The 18,144-nt window shown below is 40.3% G+C and overlaps 1 protein-coding gene across 2 annotated transcripts; it reads left to right on the top strand.

Moving 5' to 3' along the window:
- Positions 1-1,358: 1,358 nt before the first annotated feature.
- PTHLH (parathyroid hormone like hormone) lies at positions 1,359-16,313 on the top strand. 2 transcript variants are annotated; one of them, XM_023208926.2, is made up of 6 exons: positions 1,359-1,572; positions 2,070-2,168; positions 3,811-4,053; positions 4,564-4,686; positions 10,606-11,028; positions 15,831-16,313. In XM_023208926.2, the coding sequence occupies exons 4-6, from the start codon at positions 4,586-4,588 to the stop codon at positions 15,838-15,840; spliced, it is 534 nt and encodes a 177-aa protein (XP_023064694.1). In that variant the 5' UTR covers positions 1,359-1,572; positions 2,070-2,168; positions 3,811-4,053; positions 4,564-4,585; the 3' UTR covers positions 15,841-16,313. The 2 variants fall into 2 exon arrangements, with proteins under 2 accessions (XP_023064694.1, XP_023064693.1); XM_023208925.2 differs by lacking the exons at positions 1,359-1,572; positions 2,070-2,168; positions 3,811-4,053 and adding an exon at positions 4,102-4,394.
- Positions 16,314-18,144: the final 1,831 nt, after the last annotated feature.

The raw sequence follows: 18,144 nt of genomic DNA, 5'->3' as shown, positions 1-18,144 counted from the left end.
CACACACACACACACCCCTTCAGACTCTTCAGATAAGTTTCAATTGTCAGGGGTTTGCCAGGTGCTCAAGTGCTTGAACTTGAAGAACCAGTCCTCAGGGACCCTAAAGACCTTTCCTAAAGACCTTCTCATCTCACATTGGTTTGGGCTCCTCCCAGGAAACTGCCTCATCTCAGGGCCTCTTGCTCCAGTTTGGGGGAAGCACGACATTGCCCAGGAGGTAGGGAAGGGTGAGGAAAGGTGCGAGGCCCACTTTTCCCATGGGAGGATCCCATCAGCCTGATGTATATCTATACACTCCTCCCTGAGGCAGTTCCTCCAGATGTTAGCAGCCCGCCCTGTTCCTGGAGAAGTCTTATCCTCACCTAACTACAAAAAGATTTAATAAAGAAACACACCCTTTCCTATTGTTACTTGGGGTTTGAAGGCATTACATCGTTTTTTCTTTTTTGCTACCTTGAGGTCAGCTGGCAACAGCCTCCTCTCAAGTCTCAGTCCAGGCAAGCGATGAGAGCCACATTCTAATGGAATCCAGTGAGAACATTACTTGAGCTGATTATGCAGCTTCTCTTTGTAAACATTGAAAAACGTTTGGAGAAGAGAAGGGATGAGTTTAGTTGTTTGGTTTCAGGGGATTTTAGAGATATAGCTTGGAGCTACAGATTGGTAAATGTTAAATCTGGATGCTTATTGGTAGTAAGAAAATTCCCAAGCTCAGGTGCACTGTTTAAAGTGCTAAAGATTCGTATTTGATTTGTCATGTATATCTGTTTGCTGTTTGGGTTAAGGAGGAAAGAAGAGAAAAGGATTAAGAAGCTAAGCATAAATGCTAGTTTATTTTTTTCTAAGCTTTATGACAGGAAATATCCCTGGAGATATACATTAACTGGGTATTCAACTGAATTTAAGAGTAACACATTTAAACTTTTTAAAACCTCTTTTAAAATTGGATATACTGTGATAAACTGCCACTGGGGATGGAAGCATGGTGCTCATGGGCTAGGCATTTGTGTAGGTGTAGATCTTACAATGCTAAACATGGAAATACTTCGGATTAGAGGCAGGCCTTCCCATTTGCTAAGGTGCATTTACGTGACAGCAAGGCCTAAGCAAACATTTAGCTTCTATGGGCACTTGTTCTATTTCTAAGCCTTAGAAAAAATGTGGGGGGGGGGGTGGGGGGAGGTAGGGGGTGCTCCTCCTGTGTCCCATTTGCAGTCATGCATCCTCTACATTATTATGATGGAGATTACTCAGTTATGTTAGGAGCTAAATTATGATGTCAGAAAATATCCTTTCCAAAACAGGCAAAAAGTCAGGATCCTGGGTATATATTGAGGAGAATTTCTACTGAAAGTAATAAACACAGGGCAGCTTGGAAGAGGTACCTGCTTTCTAATAATTGCCTTTAGTGGGAACAGAAGTCTCCTTACAAGAAGATTTTAATTCATTTTAAGACTTAATTTTATGTTGTTTTTAAGAACAACAAAAAATATTTCTGGAAAAGACTGCTGAGAAGATTTCCCTGTTTCAGCCAGAAGAGCAGAGAGAAGACTGTAAATCAAGGAAAAGGTGAAGTAATAAATTAGGAGGGAACTTTGGTATTCTGAGTATATAAAGACTATTTATTTTTCCTGTGTCTACATTTTCTCTTTTTGTGGAGGAGAGGAAATTCTAAAAATATTTGATAGATGTTTTGCCATTAACACCAGAAAAGTGTGTGGGGAAAAAGAAAGGAGGGAAGGAGTTGGGGGTTAATTTTGTTTAATTAGTAGAAAAAGCAACATAAATCAAAGCAGTCTATCGATGCCAGTCCTTAATTTATAATGTTCTGAAAGTAAAGTGAATTTATTTACAACATAAGTGATTTGATAATTTCAGTCTGATTTTTGTTTTAACCTTCTGTTGGGAGAAGGGTTGACTTTTTAAAGCCTGGATAGTTTGAAACTTGGCTATGTACTTTGGACTTTTTATTGTGGAAGCAAATATTATCATTTCAATGTTAAACAACTTGCAAGTATTAAATGGCTCATTTGTGATTAACTTTTTTTTTTTTTTTTTTTTTACAGATTTCCCTCTTCAGACCTAACGATTACATTAGGGCTCCTGCAGCTGCATCTTTTTGGAAGGATTCTTTTTATAAATCAGAAAGTGCTCGAGCTTCAAAGGTTGACATTTCTGAGTGCTGATACTTTGTCCTTTCATACTATCCAAAAAGGTCTAACATTTAGAAATCCTTACACATTCAAGGGAAGTTGTGGAAATTCCCAGAGAGAGTGTGTGTGTGCGCGTGTGTGTTTTGTTTTTTTCTTTGTTAGTGAGAGGAAGTCAAGTTTTTTAAGGTATGGGGTTTACAGTAATCAACCGAGGAAGACAGGAGTTTCTAAGAAAAGATGCCCCCCGCCCAACATAAGCAGCAAACTTTAACTGCTAGCTAGCTGCAGAGAACCAGTGGGGAGCCCCGATGAGCGAGGGTCTCGGTGAGAGGGCACTGTTTCTCCCACCCTGGGTAAAATATGTGGAGCATCACCCGGAAGGTCAGGCTTGATAAAGGCCACGCTCCTTGAATCATCTCAAGTCTCTAAATCACACTAGCCTTCTAGAAACTAATGAACCCTACCAGCAGGATTGCCTAGAAGACAAACATCCCTTGAATGGTTCCCAGTCACTCGCGCTCTTTTCACAAAGTTAGAAGAGCCCTGGGGCGGGTATCCACTCCCGCTGCAATCCTTTCCTAGATGATACTACCCAGTCATTCCGAGCAGTCTTTCTTCCCCGCCCATTAGCTTTGGAAAGAACCTCTGCTTTCCCGTCGCTTCTCCCAAGCAGAGCAGCACACAACCATAGTTCCGCTGCGTCTGTCCGCTGGCTGCAGTGACTCGGATACAATCTTCCTAGAATCTGTAATCAGGCACTTTTGAGGAGGAGGGGACAACCGGGTAGGGTATCAGAGAAAGGATGGGTTAGACTCCTGACCATGGGTGAAAAGGGCCGTGTGCGTGCCCCAGGAGTGTCGGTGCCTCTCTGCAATTCAAAAGGGGGATCTCTCCTGTGCGCGGGTTTTTTTGGACCGGCTCCAGATGTCTACCAGCAGTTCTGAAACAGCAAAAAGTGCAGTTTAGATCTGAAGTCTGGAACCGTTTTTGCTCTTCTAAGCAAAAGATCTCCCTCTCTCTAGCCGATGCTCCCCACTCAGTTCATCCCGGGAATGAGCCAGGGAAGAAGGTTCTCATCCATCGCCCCCAGCTGCCAGGCGAGCTTCGGGCTCCTTAAATTCACAGGCCAACAGCCCGCGTCCTCTCCGCGCAGGCTCTCGGGCGCCCGTGGTCCCCGGCCCCGCTCCTTGGCCTCCTCCTCGTCGGTCCGCCCCTGGTGGTCTTGGCGCCCGCTAGTCCAGCCCGGCGCGCCGGGAACCGCCAGCTGCCCGGGGCCGTCCGCACGCCCTCGGGGATCTCGGCTCCCGGATCAGCCGCGCGGGCAGGAGCCGGCCGGGCCTGGAGGGAGCAAGCGGATCCGCCCACGCCCCCGGCCCGGGGATGGCGCGACAGGGCCCGGGGCTCCGGGCTCCGGGGTGGGGCTCGGTAGAGCTCAGGACAGCTCCGGGGGCGGCAGCGCGGGAGGGGGGAGCTCCGCTGCTCGCCGTTCATTCCCGGCTCGGGGCTCCCCTCCACTCGCTCGGGCGGCGCGGGGCCCGTTCGGGCCGCCCGTCGCCGCCCCCGCCCCCCGCGCGCCCGCCCGCCCGCGCCCTCGCTCGCCCCGCGCGCGTTCCTAGGGCGCCACCTCTTTGCGACTCTCTCACTTCTCCGGCAGGTTTGCCTCGGAGCGTGTGAACATTCCTCTGCTCGGCTTTCAACTCGCCTCCAACCTGCGCCGCCCGACCAGCATGTCTCCCCTCCCGTGAAACGGGGCTGCCGCCGCCCTGCCGCTCCGGCTGCCGCTAACGACCCGCCCTCGCCGCCACCTGGCCCTCCTGATCGACGACACACGCTCTTGAAACTTGTTCTCAGGGTGTGTGGAATCAACTTTCCGGAAGCAACCAGCCCACCAGAGGAGGTAGACAGACAGCTATGTATATATATGTGGGTTTCGCTACAAGTGGCTCTGGAACCAAAGGGCCTGGTTCTCAAAGAAGCTGACTTCAGAGGGGGAAACTTTCTTCTTTTAGGAGGCGGTTAGCCCTGTTCCACGAACCCAGGAGAACTGCTGGCCAGATTAATTAGACATTGCTATGGCAGACGTGTAAACACATTACTTATCATTGATGCATATATAAAACCATTTCATTTTCGCTATTTCAGAGGAAGCGCCTCTGATTTGTTTCTTTTTTCCCTTTTTGCTCTTTCTGGCTGTGTGGTTTGAAGAAAGCACAGTTGGAGTAGCCGGTTGCTAAATAAGTAAGTGCTGAGAGGCTCCAGATAATTTTTTTTTTTTTCCTTTTCAACTTGGGAGATGCCCTTGATGTTGAAGAGGCTTTTTGAGACCAGGCTAAAAAGGGGAAGCGGAGTAGTGCGGGGAGATGGAGAGTCCAGACTGACACTCGGGTCCCTCTCCCTTCTGTTGCAGGTCCCGAGCGCGAGCGGAGACGATGCAGCGGAGACTGGTTCAGCAGTGGAGCGTCGCGGTGTTCCTGCTGAGCTACGCGGTGCCCTCCTGCGGGCGCTCGGTGGAGGGGCTCAGCCGCCGCCTGTAAGTGCCCCATCCTCCCCAAGGCGCCGGGTTCGGGAGGCCAGGGGGAGGGGCTGCCAAGCTGGGACGCTGCCGAGGGCTTGCAGCGGTCACCGATGCTCCTCGCCCGGGTTAGGGAGAGGGACCATCCCGGATACCTGCTAGGGCCTGAGTCCGGGTCCTCAAACCCGGCGGGAGAACTGGTTGATCTTCAAGGGGAGACAGGCAAGAGACAGATTTTCTGTGTGTTTCCATAAGAGGGAGCGTTTCACAGAATCTCTTCTAGGGAAAGATCCTCTGCCTCTAGTGAGGAAAAAAAAAAAAAAAAAGGTGGGGGGTGGTTATTACTGTCAGGACCCAGGAAGCTTCTGAAACTCCGAGGAAGCTGAGCGGTCCTGGGGACGTATGGTCTGCGCGCTTGTATACGTACTGAATGTGGGTGGCGGTTTGCGTGTGAAAAAGCAAACTCCGTACATCTAATTTTATTATGAATGACAGAATTTTAAGCATATAAAATAGGACCATATTACATAATGAAAGCATATTATATAATAAAGTAGTAACAACTTTGCAGTGGCAAGACTCCAATGTTAGTATTGATACAGTTCAGGAACGCTAGAGTGCTTGGTTCCAAAATGAATTTTAGGTGTGGAAACTTTTTTTTTCTTGTAGTTATTGCTAACAGTTCTTTCATCCGGAGTCAAATATTTGCATTGTAGACTGAAAACTTGTATTTTGGCATTCTCACTTGGTGATTCTTTTAATGATAACTTCGACTTTGAAATAATCATACATCCAAGCACACCAGAGAAATATCACTATGTCGTGTGACTGAAAACTTGGAAGAGTGATAGAGTAACATGATCTTAATAATCTGTTGGACCTAGCAGTTCACTAATGTGTGTAACACCATATTTGGGTGATCTTTAAACTGCAGACTCAGTGTTCAGAATGGGAAGATTATAAAGTTCGAGAACTGAGAAGAAGAGTTTGACTCTGGAGAAAGAATTAAGGCAAATTTTTACACTAACAATAAAAATAGCAGCATCTAATATTTACAGTCAGGTTTATGGTGCCTCCTTGTAAATTCCCGAGGGTGTACAAAAAGGCAACTGTTTTATACGTGCTCATGGTCTATTATTATTAGAGAAGAAAATCCCTAAATGAAAATACTTGAGACATGTCTGAACCTTGGCATCAAAATGAAAATCTATTATGAATCTCCTAAGGCAAATTGTGTAGAACATTATACCAAAGATAAAGCTGCATTGTATTCTTCAGATCAACTTTTTACCGATGTATTTCTGAAAATTGTCTTCAGACTTTTTGCTCATTTTGAGACTTGTGTTAAATTCCATAATTTGAAATTCATATATAAATAGAAATGGAGACTGAATTTTTAAAAGCATACTTAAATACTATATTTATTTGGTTAAGAAATACTACCTTGGAAGAGAGCCAATTTTTTCTTCAACGTTACTTAAGAATACCTGTTTTCTCTTTTGAGAAACAGCAAATGAGCCATGATTATATACACAACTATGGCATAAAAATACTGCTAAGTTGTCCTAAAGGCTATTTTTAACTCTTTCTTTGTTGCACCTTACAAAACACACATCAGAAACCATTTAGCAGCCAGTGACTGTTATAGTTTTGTTTGTGGGTGAAATATAATATTGTAGTTAAACACTCACACTCAGCAGATGGTTATAAAACTACCACAAAACATTCTCATAGTTAATGGGTAATAGATCATCACATTACAGGCATGGTTTTTCATGGAGGCTGAAATCATCAGTGGATGAAGATGTTTCATCAAATTATTATAGCCAAATGGAGTTTTTAAAAACAAGTCATTATTTTTGTCTTGCTGCCAAGTAACAGTAAATTTTGTGTGCTAGACAAAACATAAGTCTGCCATTATGCTAAATCAAGCTAGTTTCTGGAAAGAAATTTTAACATATAATCAAACCATATTACTCCCCAGTTTTCACACCAAGTATTAGGGAAACTGCTTTAGAAGTATAGATTTTTTTTAACTAGATGCTAACTTTTAAGGGAGAGGAAATTACTATAACAATAAGACTTCCTAAACCATGCAAAGGAGGCAGTTATAAATTGTGAGTCTTTTGAACCTGTTAATCCCAAAGATTTTAACTAATGGAGCTGGAGCATGATCAAGGTGGATATTGGAAGGTGAGGCCTATGGAGGTTCTTGTGCAGATGAACAAGGCTTTTGGCAGGTGGCTGTCTTTATGTTTAAGTTAGAGAGGGAACTCCAGCAGATTCAGAAACCTAAAACATCATTGGCTGATTTGCTTGGGAGCCAGACTGGGTCTATTCCACTTAATGAAAAGCATAACTTTCTGCTGAGTCATTTGGGTTGGAAGGACCTTCTGGTGAGTCATCTTAACTCTAACACCCTAACCCTGTCTCTTGCATGTACCACAGAACTTTTCTTCTCAAACACAGAGTCCGTCCTTAGAAGCCTAGCATCAGTACAAGCATACTGCTTCTTCCTGTGCTGGAAAGGGAATTTCCATCACTGTTTTTATGCCCTCTGTTCCTTGATAGTTCCTTAGAAATTTAAGCTTCTTCCCTAAAAACTCCCTTGAAGTGATTTTTAAAAAAAGAGAGAAGAACTATGTTTCAGCTGAATTTAGAGTTATCTGTGATAAGCATTTCCCCCAAATTTTGCAATTTTTTTTACAATAATCAAAGGAGAACATGATGCATAACATACCTGTTTTTCCATTTTGGAGCTTAGGAATGTATATGTCAGGTGAACCATCATGCTACGTAATGTTTACAGACAAATTGAGTAAAAGACTATTATTGAGGCCATGTTTACAACCTAAATATTTTAGAGTTACCTAAATTGAAAACCACCTTAATTTGAATTGATTACTCACTACGTTTGTACTGATGCCCTTATATTCCCGATCCTCTAATGTAACTGCCTAGTGAGAGATTCATTCTTCACAATACTTCAATTGCAGAAGTTTTTGAAATACTAAGTAAAGTGTCTAACAACATTTCCGATTTAGCATTTAAGCAAACTTGTGTTTTCTAAAATACTAACAGTTTCCCCCAAAAGGCAGATGAAAAGCTTTGTCCCTCATAAGCAATGTACTATTTTAAATTGAACAAAGTTGTGCCATATTGTAGGCTTTTTATAAAATAGAAGGATAGAATGATCATTGCATTTGCCAAGAGAACTATCCTGGGAAAATGCAGCTTGAGTTAGGAAGGCACTGTGACTCACAGTTGACAGGCTGGCCAAGACGACAAGCACATATGCCCATGAGAAGGGGCATGAGCAATGGTGGCTTAATTAGAATAGACCAACCATTAAAAGTTTTGGCCTCAAGTTAAGCTAAAATGGGCTACACTTTATCCATTTGGAGAGCAATACAGAAGAGGAGGGCTTCTGCCAGGAACAGAGAAAAGAAATAAAAGTCCCCAAAACTATAAATTATCAGTGGTTAAGAACTTCTTTTTAACGTGACATTTTGCTAAAAGATACTTATTAAACTGCAGTGCTTATGAAATATGTCCTATTATTTTTAAAATGTTATTAAAGGATATAAATACCTTGTACCAAAGCCTCAAACTTGTAGATTCTTAAAAGTTTCCAGAATACTAAACTATTGCCACAGAGTAAGTGAATTTTAATCTAGTCACATGTGGCACGTTCTAAAAGAAAGAGAGACTCCTTCATGTCTCATTTAAACCAGGCTCCTGTTACATTTCTTTCCATTAAGTCATGTCTTTTTTGAATGAGCTACATGGCTTCAAGTCAGTCCACACACTAAAATACTAGAAGGTAGCTGACATTCTTGCTAGAAGGGCCAGAGAAATGATGACTGTATTTTCATCTCTTACTCTTTTCTTCGACTCATTCATCCAGTGATAATCCAAACTCTTGTAGTTCCTAATTTTGATGAAGAAAATGAACTTTTGGGGCAATAGGCTTGATCTTCAAGGAAACTGATAAATTTCTTCCAATCTGCCCATTATTGTGGTGAATACTCTATGCCCCATGCATATACCCTGTACTCTCCTTACCATGTTCCCTAGCACAGGAACAGGCTGGGACTTCAGCTTCAGCTTCCGCTTTGACAGGAGAAAGGGTTGAGGAAATTGAAAAAGCACTCTTGGCTTTAGAATCAGAAGACCTAGTTTTTGGAGCCCTGGCTCTGCCAGTTCTCACTGTGTAGACTAGAGCAAGTCATTTAACCTCTCTGGACCTCACTTTCCCCATGAATACAACGAATTACAATGGCAGTAATAATGCTATTTATTATTTTCGTATTTCTCTGAGGAGTTAAAGACATTGCACCAACAAAGGCAACTAAGGACCCAGACACCATTGTTTCAGGGAAGTAAGAGTACATGGGATGTAGCCCTGGGAAACACTTTCAGATGCTTTTGAGGATGGGCCAGTTTGGAGGACTATTCCAGTGGTAGAAATTGGAGTTAATGCAGAGTTGAAGCAGGCATGACATGACTGATTAATGGATGCAGTCCTTAAATATGGTTAATAATGACCGGGCGCCGTGGCTCATGCCTGTAATCCCAGCACTTTGGGAAGCTGCGGTGGGCGGATCACAAGGTCAGGAGATCGAGACCATCACAGTGAAACCCTGTCTCTACTAAAAATACAAAAAAATTAACCAGGCGTGGTGGTGGGCGCCTGTAGTCCCAGCTACTCAGGAGGCTGAGGCAGGAGAATGGCGTGAACCCGGGAGGTGGAGCTTGCAGTGAACTGAGATCACACCACTGCACTCTAGGCTGGGCGACAGAGCGAGACTCCACCTCAAAAAAAAAAAAAAGGTTAATTATATACACAAAACAATAAAAGAATACATGATGGACATTTAAGCAAGAGTTTGGGTGTTATCTAAAAGGATTGATAGAGAATTAGTTTATTCTTTTTCACGATATTTTCATTAGAGTGTCATTTAAATAGAAAAATCCTTTATATTTTTTCCTAGAGAATTTTAAGACAAAGAGAGCAAGTAGAAAAGTGAACTTCTCAACTAAGTAGTAAGGATCATACTCTCTGAAGTTCTAAATTAAAAAAAAAAGAACACGAAGCACAGAAGAAATAGAATGAGCTCATTTAAGCACACAAAGAAACCCATTTTAAGGAGACCACCCACTACTTTACAGAAAAATACACATACTCTCCCTCTCTTTCTCTCTCTCTCTCTCTCTCTCTCTCTCTGACAATTGACCTTCAAATAGATGTTCTTGGTAGCCAGTAGTCTAAAATGTTAAAGTTCAGTCTGTGAATCAGACGGTTTCCTAGACAGGCTTCACTGCTCACTTCTCCTTCAGCCTTTGTTTGCTTTGACTCTTATGGCTTGCTGTTCTTTGAGATTCAATATTATTATTTTCTTAATGGGGCGTGTGTGTGTGTGTGTGTGTGTGTGTGTGTGAGACAGAGAGAGAGAGAGAGAAACAAACAGAGAATACTCAGGTAAAAGCAGCAGCTGCCTTTTATTTCCCAGGCTGGAACTTCTAGATTTATTTTCTCAGCAGAACTCTGAAAAATGTGAAGAGATACTCCGTGGTTTCTATTTCTAATCATAACTGAATCATAGCGTCTTAAATTGGGAAGGAAGTATAGAAATCACTGTCTCTGACCCCCTCCTTTTATACATTTGAAGCCTATGAGGCCCAAGAATGTTCATGATCCCATCAAGGTCACAACCTAGTGAGTGGCAGAACTGGGACCGGGAGCTGGAGGCTTTCAACTGCCAGCTCTTTCCTTCCCACTGGTTACCCTTCCCTGCGCAATGAGCTTGCTACCCATCCAGCTTGTGTCTTGCGGTGGACCAACTAGACAACTAAAGAGATCTACTCATGTCTTTATTGTCTCTATCAACGAGTAAAATGTAACTGTTTTCTTCCCTCTACTATTTCCTTTCAAAGCAAAAGAGCTGTGTCTGAACATCAGCTCCTCCATGACAAGGGGAAGTCCATCCAAGATTTACGGCGACGATTCTTCCTTCACCATCTGATCGCAGAAATCCACACAGCTGAAATCAGAGCTACCTCGGAGGTGTCCCCTAACTCCAAGCCCTCTCCCAACACAAAGAACCACCCCGTGCGATTCGGGTCTGATGATGAGGGCAGATACCTAACTCAGGAAACCAACAAGGTGGAGACGTACAAAGAGCAGCCGCTCAAGACACCCGGGAAGAAAAAGAAAGGCAAGCCCGGGAAACGCAAGGAGCAGGAAAAGAAAAAACGGCGAACTCGCTCTGCCTGGTTAGACTCTGGAGTGACTGGGAGTGGGCTACAAGGGGACCACCTGTTTGACACCTCCACAACGTCGCTGGAGCTCGATTCACGGTAACAGGCTTCTCTGGCCCGTAGCCTCAGCGGGGTGCTCTCAGCTGGGTTTTGGAGCCTCCCTTCTGCCTTGGCTTGTACAAACCTAGAATTTTCTCCCTTTCTGTATCTCTATCAGTTGTGCAGCAACTGATAGAGAATAAGTCAGAATATTGTCTGCCTTAAAGCAGTACCCCCTACCACACATACCCCTATCCTCCAGCACCACAGAGAGGCTTTAGAGCCCATTCCACCGTCAGGCAACATCAATCCTTTACCACTCTACCAAGTCATTTCATATTCAAGCTTCAGAAGCTAGTGACCATCTTCATAATTTGCTAGAGAAGTGTGTTTCTTCCCCTTACTCTCACACTTTGGCAAACTTTCTTTAGTGTTTTTCATTTCCTAGGTTCCTTCACTTTAAGGGAGAATATAGAAGCATATTATCTACAAATACTGCAGAACAGCATCATGTCATAAACGATTCTGAGCCATTCACACTTTTTATTTAATTAAATGTATTTAATTAAATCTCAAATTTATTTTAATGTAAAGAACTTAAATTATGTTTTAAACACATGCTTTAAATTTGTTTAATTAAATTTAACTCTGGTTTCTACCAGCTCATAAAAAAATAAATGGTTTCTGAATGTTTAAGTATTAACTTACAAGGATATAGATTTTTCTCATGTATCTCTTTGTCCACTGGCAAGATGAAATAATTTTTCTAGGGTAATGCCATAGGAAAAATAAAACTTCACATTTATGTGGCTTGTTTATCCTCAGCTCACAGATCCAGGTAATAATGACACTCCTAGAGTTTGGGATCAAATAACTTAGGGCCAAGTCTTGAGTCAAAATTTATTGAAGTTCACAACCTAGGGCAAGTTACTCTGCCTTTCGAAGACTCACTTACATCTTCTGTGAAATGAAGATAATAACTGTACCAACCTCATAGAGTTTGGTGTCGACTAAATGAGATTATATGTGGATTAAATGTCTGTCATATAGTAAACACTCAATAAATTGCAACATATTATTCTGGTGTTTTTAGAACTAGTTCTGATTGTACCGTCTACCTATCTATCATCTATCTCTTTGTATCTATCTATCTATCTGTCTATATATCTATCTATATCTACCTATCTATATATCTATCTATCTGTCTAGGGGGTATGTTTCTATGAGGCAAAAAGTGGGGCAGATATCAATCTCATTGTATAAAATAGAAAGCCAAGGCATTCCATGGCTAAAAGACCTGAGTAGTCCTTGAAATTGAAATAGGTAGCCCCAGAGCTAGATTTATCTCCCTATTTTCTGACACTTAGACTAGTGCTGTGTTCGCCCTGCTTCTTTATCCATGCATTTCCATCGAATGGATTTTTTTTTTTCTTTTCATTTTTCAGTACAGCACTTCTGTGGGGTTTGAAAAAAAAAAAAAAAAAGGAAAACAACAGAAGAATACATCATATGCAACTAATGATCTCATTATTTAAAGAGTCCCCTGTTACTTCTTTAGTCATTTCCTTTGACTCTGCTACAGACAGGATTATAGGATGATGTTTCAAAGGGGAGCTTGAACCTATTCACCATTATTTCTCTCTTTAAGCTGGCAAACCCGTCATTAAATAGCACATAAAATAACAATCAAATGGGATAAGTAGTACAGCTTCAGTAACCAATAGGCAATGACACTAGAAAAATCTTTAGCACAGTGAATAACCTATCCTGCAAACATCTAATGGATCTCTAAAGGGTAACAAACCCTATAAATTCTGGTTTACCGCACATATTTAGTGTATTTGAAGCTAGGATCCTAACTGTATATGTTTATAACTAATGCAAGGACCCTACTTTATTGCCAAAATGTATTTCCTATTTTTATCCATTATCATATATATACATATACAAACATGTCATACATATATAAACATATATGTCATATAGTAAACACTCAATAAATTGCAGCATATTATTTTGGTGTTTTTAGACCTAGTTCTGATTGTACCATCTACCTATCTATCATCTATCTATTTATATCTATCTATCTATCTAGGGGGGTAAGTTTCTATGAGGCAAAATGTATATATATATGTAAGTTATAAAAACAGAGGTATAAATAACTTTTGATGGATTTTATTCATGTCAAATTTGCAATGTTCTTTAAGTATCTGGAAAATTGATGAAAATTAACACTCATCAATTCTTATGGCTGGAACTACCCCTAAGTTAAAGTAGGTCTACTGAAAATTAGGCAGTGGCCTAATCAAATCCAGACCTAGGGCTGAAAGAAGCGGGAGGTTTCTGCTTGTCCTTTCTCTTCCCTGTTTGTGAGGGACATTCATGGAAAGAACTGTTTGGCAGCCAAATGTTGGCACTCTCCCAACATAATCCAACAGAGGTTCAGGGAAGAGTGAGGAAGTTTAGGAGTGTATTGATGAGAATGTATGGGGCCATGCAAATTTTGTAATCCAAATAAAATCTTTTCAGAATACCTATTTTAAAGTTTTATAAGTGACAAGTCTTTTATTAACATCCCCTCCTTAGTCTTTTTGCATTATTACATGATAAACCAAGAGGTCTGATGAGATGGCAAGCATGCACTTGACTATAATACATACAATATTTTGAAAAATAATACAGTACCTTTTTTTTTTTTTTTTTGAGACGGAGTCTTGCTCTGTTGCCCAGGCTAGAGTGCAATGGTGCAGTTGGCTCACTGCAATCTCTGCCTCCTGGGTTCAAGAGATTCTCCTGCCTTAACTTGCTGAGTAGCTGGGATTGCAGGTGCCCACCACCATGCTTGGCTAATTTTTGTATTTTTAGTAGAGATGGGTTTTCACCATGTTGGCCAGGCTGGTCTTGAACTCTTGACCTCAGGTGATTCACCTGCCCCAAAGTGCTGGGATTACAGGTGTGAGCCACCACACCTGGCCAATAATATAGCCTTCTTTTAGAAAAAAACTACTGAGATAAAATTGTCTATTTTCCTCTCATATAAACCATTCAGTGAAAAATACATAGCTTTAAATTGAGGGGATTATATTTTAGAATTTTCAATGTTGCAAATGTGATATCCAGATACAGTGGGACTCATTTGTTATAAATCATATCATTTTGCCTTGGAAAATGCTGATTTAGAAAAGTATTAAAAGTCCATAGTAAAAAGAGCTAGGAATGTAGAATGCTGTCATATACACACACATATAGTAAACATACACATATACTTTTAAGTCATGTTAGATGTTTTACTTGTCTATTCCAATACATGCCTTTGTTAAAGGAGAAATCAAAAGAAAGGAGAATGAGCAAACATCTGGGCAGGGCGAGATACATAGATTTCTCCTTGGTCCTTTAACTTATTTCTTTTTCTTTCTTTCTTTCTGAGGAAATAGTTGTTCAAAATCCTCTTCCTTCCCTCTTTGTTTGTGTTACTCTTAATCCCAATTCACAAAATACCATTTGGTACAAACACATTTAAAAATCAGTAGAGTATGCAGATTATTGAGTTTTGAGGTCATCTTTTTGGCTTTATTCATTTCATCTATCCACATCAATTCGCCAATTAAAATTTTAATCTTAAACTCTTCTTTTCTTTGTTTGCAGTTGGGAAAACATTTAACATTCCCACCAAAACCATTGGTGAAGAGGTCAATAACCTGACATTAAAACACTCTAAATGCTCAATTTGCTTTTTCTGTAAGCGGCACAGAAAACTCCAAAATTGTTAAGAATGTACTGTTTTATAGGTCTTACATCCATATATGTCTGCCATGTAAAAACTCTGCCACAATTCTGGCTGTTAATTCAATGTCATAGCAAATCAAATTCCATTCTATAGTTGTTTTCTTGGGAACAAATACCTAGACCACACAAAGAGAAGAGAAAAGGAGACAGAAAAGCAGAGAAAATTCCACTAACCCACCTTAAAATACTGTCATTACAGTATTTAGACAGATTAGAAAAGTGTCAGCTCCAAGTAGTAGTTTTGGAATAATAAAACAGACATGGTAATAGGAAATATTGCTATTTTGTACTTTTAAATGAATTTATTCTTAGTTATTCCCTCATTTACAGTAGACTTTCCCAATGCTAACAGAAAATCCATTCAAAAACCAACAGAGCGAGAGACAAATGATTCTACTTTAGTTTTGGCTTTGGAACCTATTATAAAACCCAATAATAGTTTCATGCATTAGTATTTAAAGACAGCTAAAGAAATGCCAAATATCATATCATCGACTAAGATGGATATCATTGTATCATCAACTCTATTTAAACTACACATCCTTCAATTGTTACCAAAGTCCCACACTTCCACTATCCTCACCACTGCCCACTGTGCTGTGAGAGATTGGCCAAATGAGCACCTGAACAAAATAAACAAGCTTTGGATTGCCCAATTCAGGTGTCACTGGAAGAATAACTCCCAAGTGAATTGTATTTGATAATGGATGGTCCAACCTAACCTCATTTCCAAGTTCTCAAATTTGTCCCTTCTCTTCCCAAACTTGCCAGCTGGCAATCTTAGAAAATTTTTCCACAGTCTCCTTTTTTCTGACAGCATGATTGGAAATGCAGGCCCTTTTTCTTTCCGCACACATGGACTAAGTCGGGTTGAAGACCCTGCCTGTAACAGAGGTTATGGAGATCCAGGTGGATCCTGCAGGTACCTCTTGTGGGAGATATTTACAAGAAGTTCCCTGAATCTCTTTCCATTGTGATTTTGTGTTCCTTAGCTTATATCCTTTATATTTTATGTTTTCATTTGTAAAGAAAACTAACCTGTTTTCTCCTTTTCTTTCTCTTCTTTCTTTTTGCAGGAGGCATTGAAATTTTCAGCAGAGACCTTCCAAGGACATATTGCAGGATGCTGTAATAGTGAACATATGGAAAGTATTAGAAATATTTATTGTCTGTAAATACTGTAAATGCATTGGAATAAAACTGTCTCCCCCATCGCTCTATGAAACTGCACGTTGGTCATTGTGAATATTTTTTTTGCCAAGGCTAATCCAGTTATTGTTATCACATTTACCATAATTTATTTTGTCAATTGATGTATTTATTTTGTAAATGTATCTTGGTGCTGCTGAATTTCTATATTTTTTGTAACATAATGCACTTTAGATATACATATCAAGTATGTTGATAAATGACACAATAAAGTGTCTCTATTTTGTGGTTGATTTTAATGAATGCCTAAATATAATTATCCAAATTGATTTTCCTCTATGCATGTAAAAATAGCAGTATTTTAAATTTGTAAAGAATGTCTAATAAAATATAATCTAATTACATCATGACTCGAGTGAATTCTATCCTTTAAGATTTTTAGTAGAAGGAACATATGTTTTTTTAAAAAGCGATTTGAATATAATCTTGAACATAATTTGTTTATGTGGGTACACATTCCAACAATTCTACATTAGCTTTTAAACAACTTAAAATGTATTTTGTCCAATATTTCAGTTCAAGCCAACGGCATGGCTGAACTCTCTAGATGTCATTTTATAAAGTACATTCAATTTGAAGTTCAGACAGGAGAGGGCAAAAAAGAAGCAAAAAGAAATCAGGAGAAAGGATTAAAGACATTAAGCCCAGAAGGTTGGCCAGAGCTAGAAAAAAGGGAAGGAGGCCAATCGGAGACTATAAGGTCATGGATAATTTTAACCAATGTAGAGTGTAATTTAAGAGATTTTGCTCTTACTAGTAACAACAATATTAATTATAAAAGAGCTACTTGAGAATACCGCCTATTAAGGTTCCTAACAGAAAGGAGAAAGACTCAAGTTTGGGAAATAAGTAACTGCTCAAAAAGCTCTCAAAGGTAAACATTACTTTCCTGTGGTATCACAGTTCCCGGAATTCTAGTTCCAAACAGCTTGGTTGTGATGCCATGTGGAATCTCTTTTGTATTTTTTTTTTTTTTTTTTAACTTTTAAGTTCAGGTGTACATGTGCAGGTTTGTTACAGACGTAAACACATGTCATGGGGGTTGTACCAATTATTTCATCACCCAGGTATTAAGCCTAGTATCCGTTAGTTATTTTTCCTAATCCTCTCCCTCCTCTCACCCTCCCCTCCACTATCCAATAGACCTCAATGTGTATTGTTCCCCTCTATGTGTCCATGTGTTCTCATCATTTAGCTCCCACTTATAAGTGAGAACATGTGGTATTTGGTTTTCTGTTCCTTGTTAGTTTGCTAAGGATAATGGCCTCAGCTCCATCCAAGTCCCTGCAAAGGACATGATCTCATTCTTTTTCATGGCTGCATAGTATTTCATGGTGTATATGTACCACATTTTCTTTATCTCGTCTATCATTGATGGGCATTTAGGCTGATTCTGTGTCTTTGCTACAGTCAATAGTGTTGCAGTGAACATATGCGTGCATGTGTCTTTATAATAGAACAATGTGTATTCCTTTGGGTATATACCCAGTAATAGGATTGCTGGGTCGAGTGGTATTTCAGTCTTCAGGTCTTTGAGGAACTGCCACACTGTCTTCCACAGTGGGTGATCTAATTTACACTCCCACCAACAGTGTATAAATGTTCCTTTTTCTCCACAACCTCGCCAGCATCTGTTATTTTCTGACTTTTGAATATCCTCCTAGTGGTTCCTCCCATTGTGTTCAGATGAAAACACGAACACGTTTCCTTCTACAGATCTGTTTTCTTTGCTGCCTGCAGCTTAGTGAAAAACAGAACAAAAAAACCTATGAATCAAGCAAGCACATATTGAAGAAGTAGTCTATTAATGCCCATATCCTGTTAGATGTCTATTGGATGTTTGGGGGGTACATAAGAAGTAAATTGCCTTTAAGAGCCTTTTACTCCAGTGGGTAGATTGTTGCATATATATACATGAAACAACTAAATGCTGAAATGATCCAAAATCCTATGGATAGCTAGAAAAGGGGAAAAAACACATAAGGAGAGATTAGTATGAACTAGGTGTGAGTAGAATTATGTTTCTGGGAGTACTGTTCTAAGATTGAATTTATACTTTCACTTAGATCCCATAGTCTTCAAAATAGAACTGATTTGGCTATTTTTTTAAAAAAGAGTTTAAACCTACATTAGTAGGCAAATAAGAAAACTTGTGCTTGGCTTCACTTAAAAATTTGTTGG

This window comes from Piliocolobus tephrosceles, chromosome 10 (genome assembly GCF_002776525.5).
Source record: "Piliocolobus tephrosceles isolate RC106 chromosome 10, ASM277652v3, whole genome shotgun sequence".
NCBI lineage: Eukaryota > Metazoa > Chordata > Mammalia > Primates > Cercopithecidae > Piliocolobus > Piliocolobus tephrosceles.
This window is presented reverse-complemented; position numbering and strand designations above follow the sequence as displayed.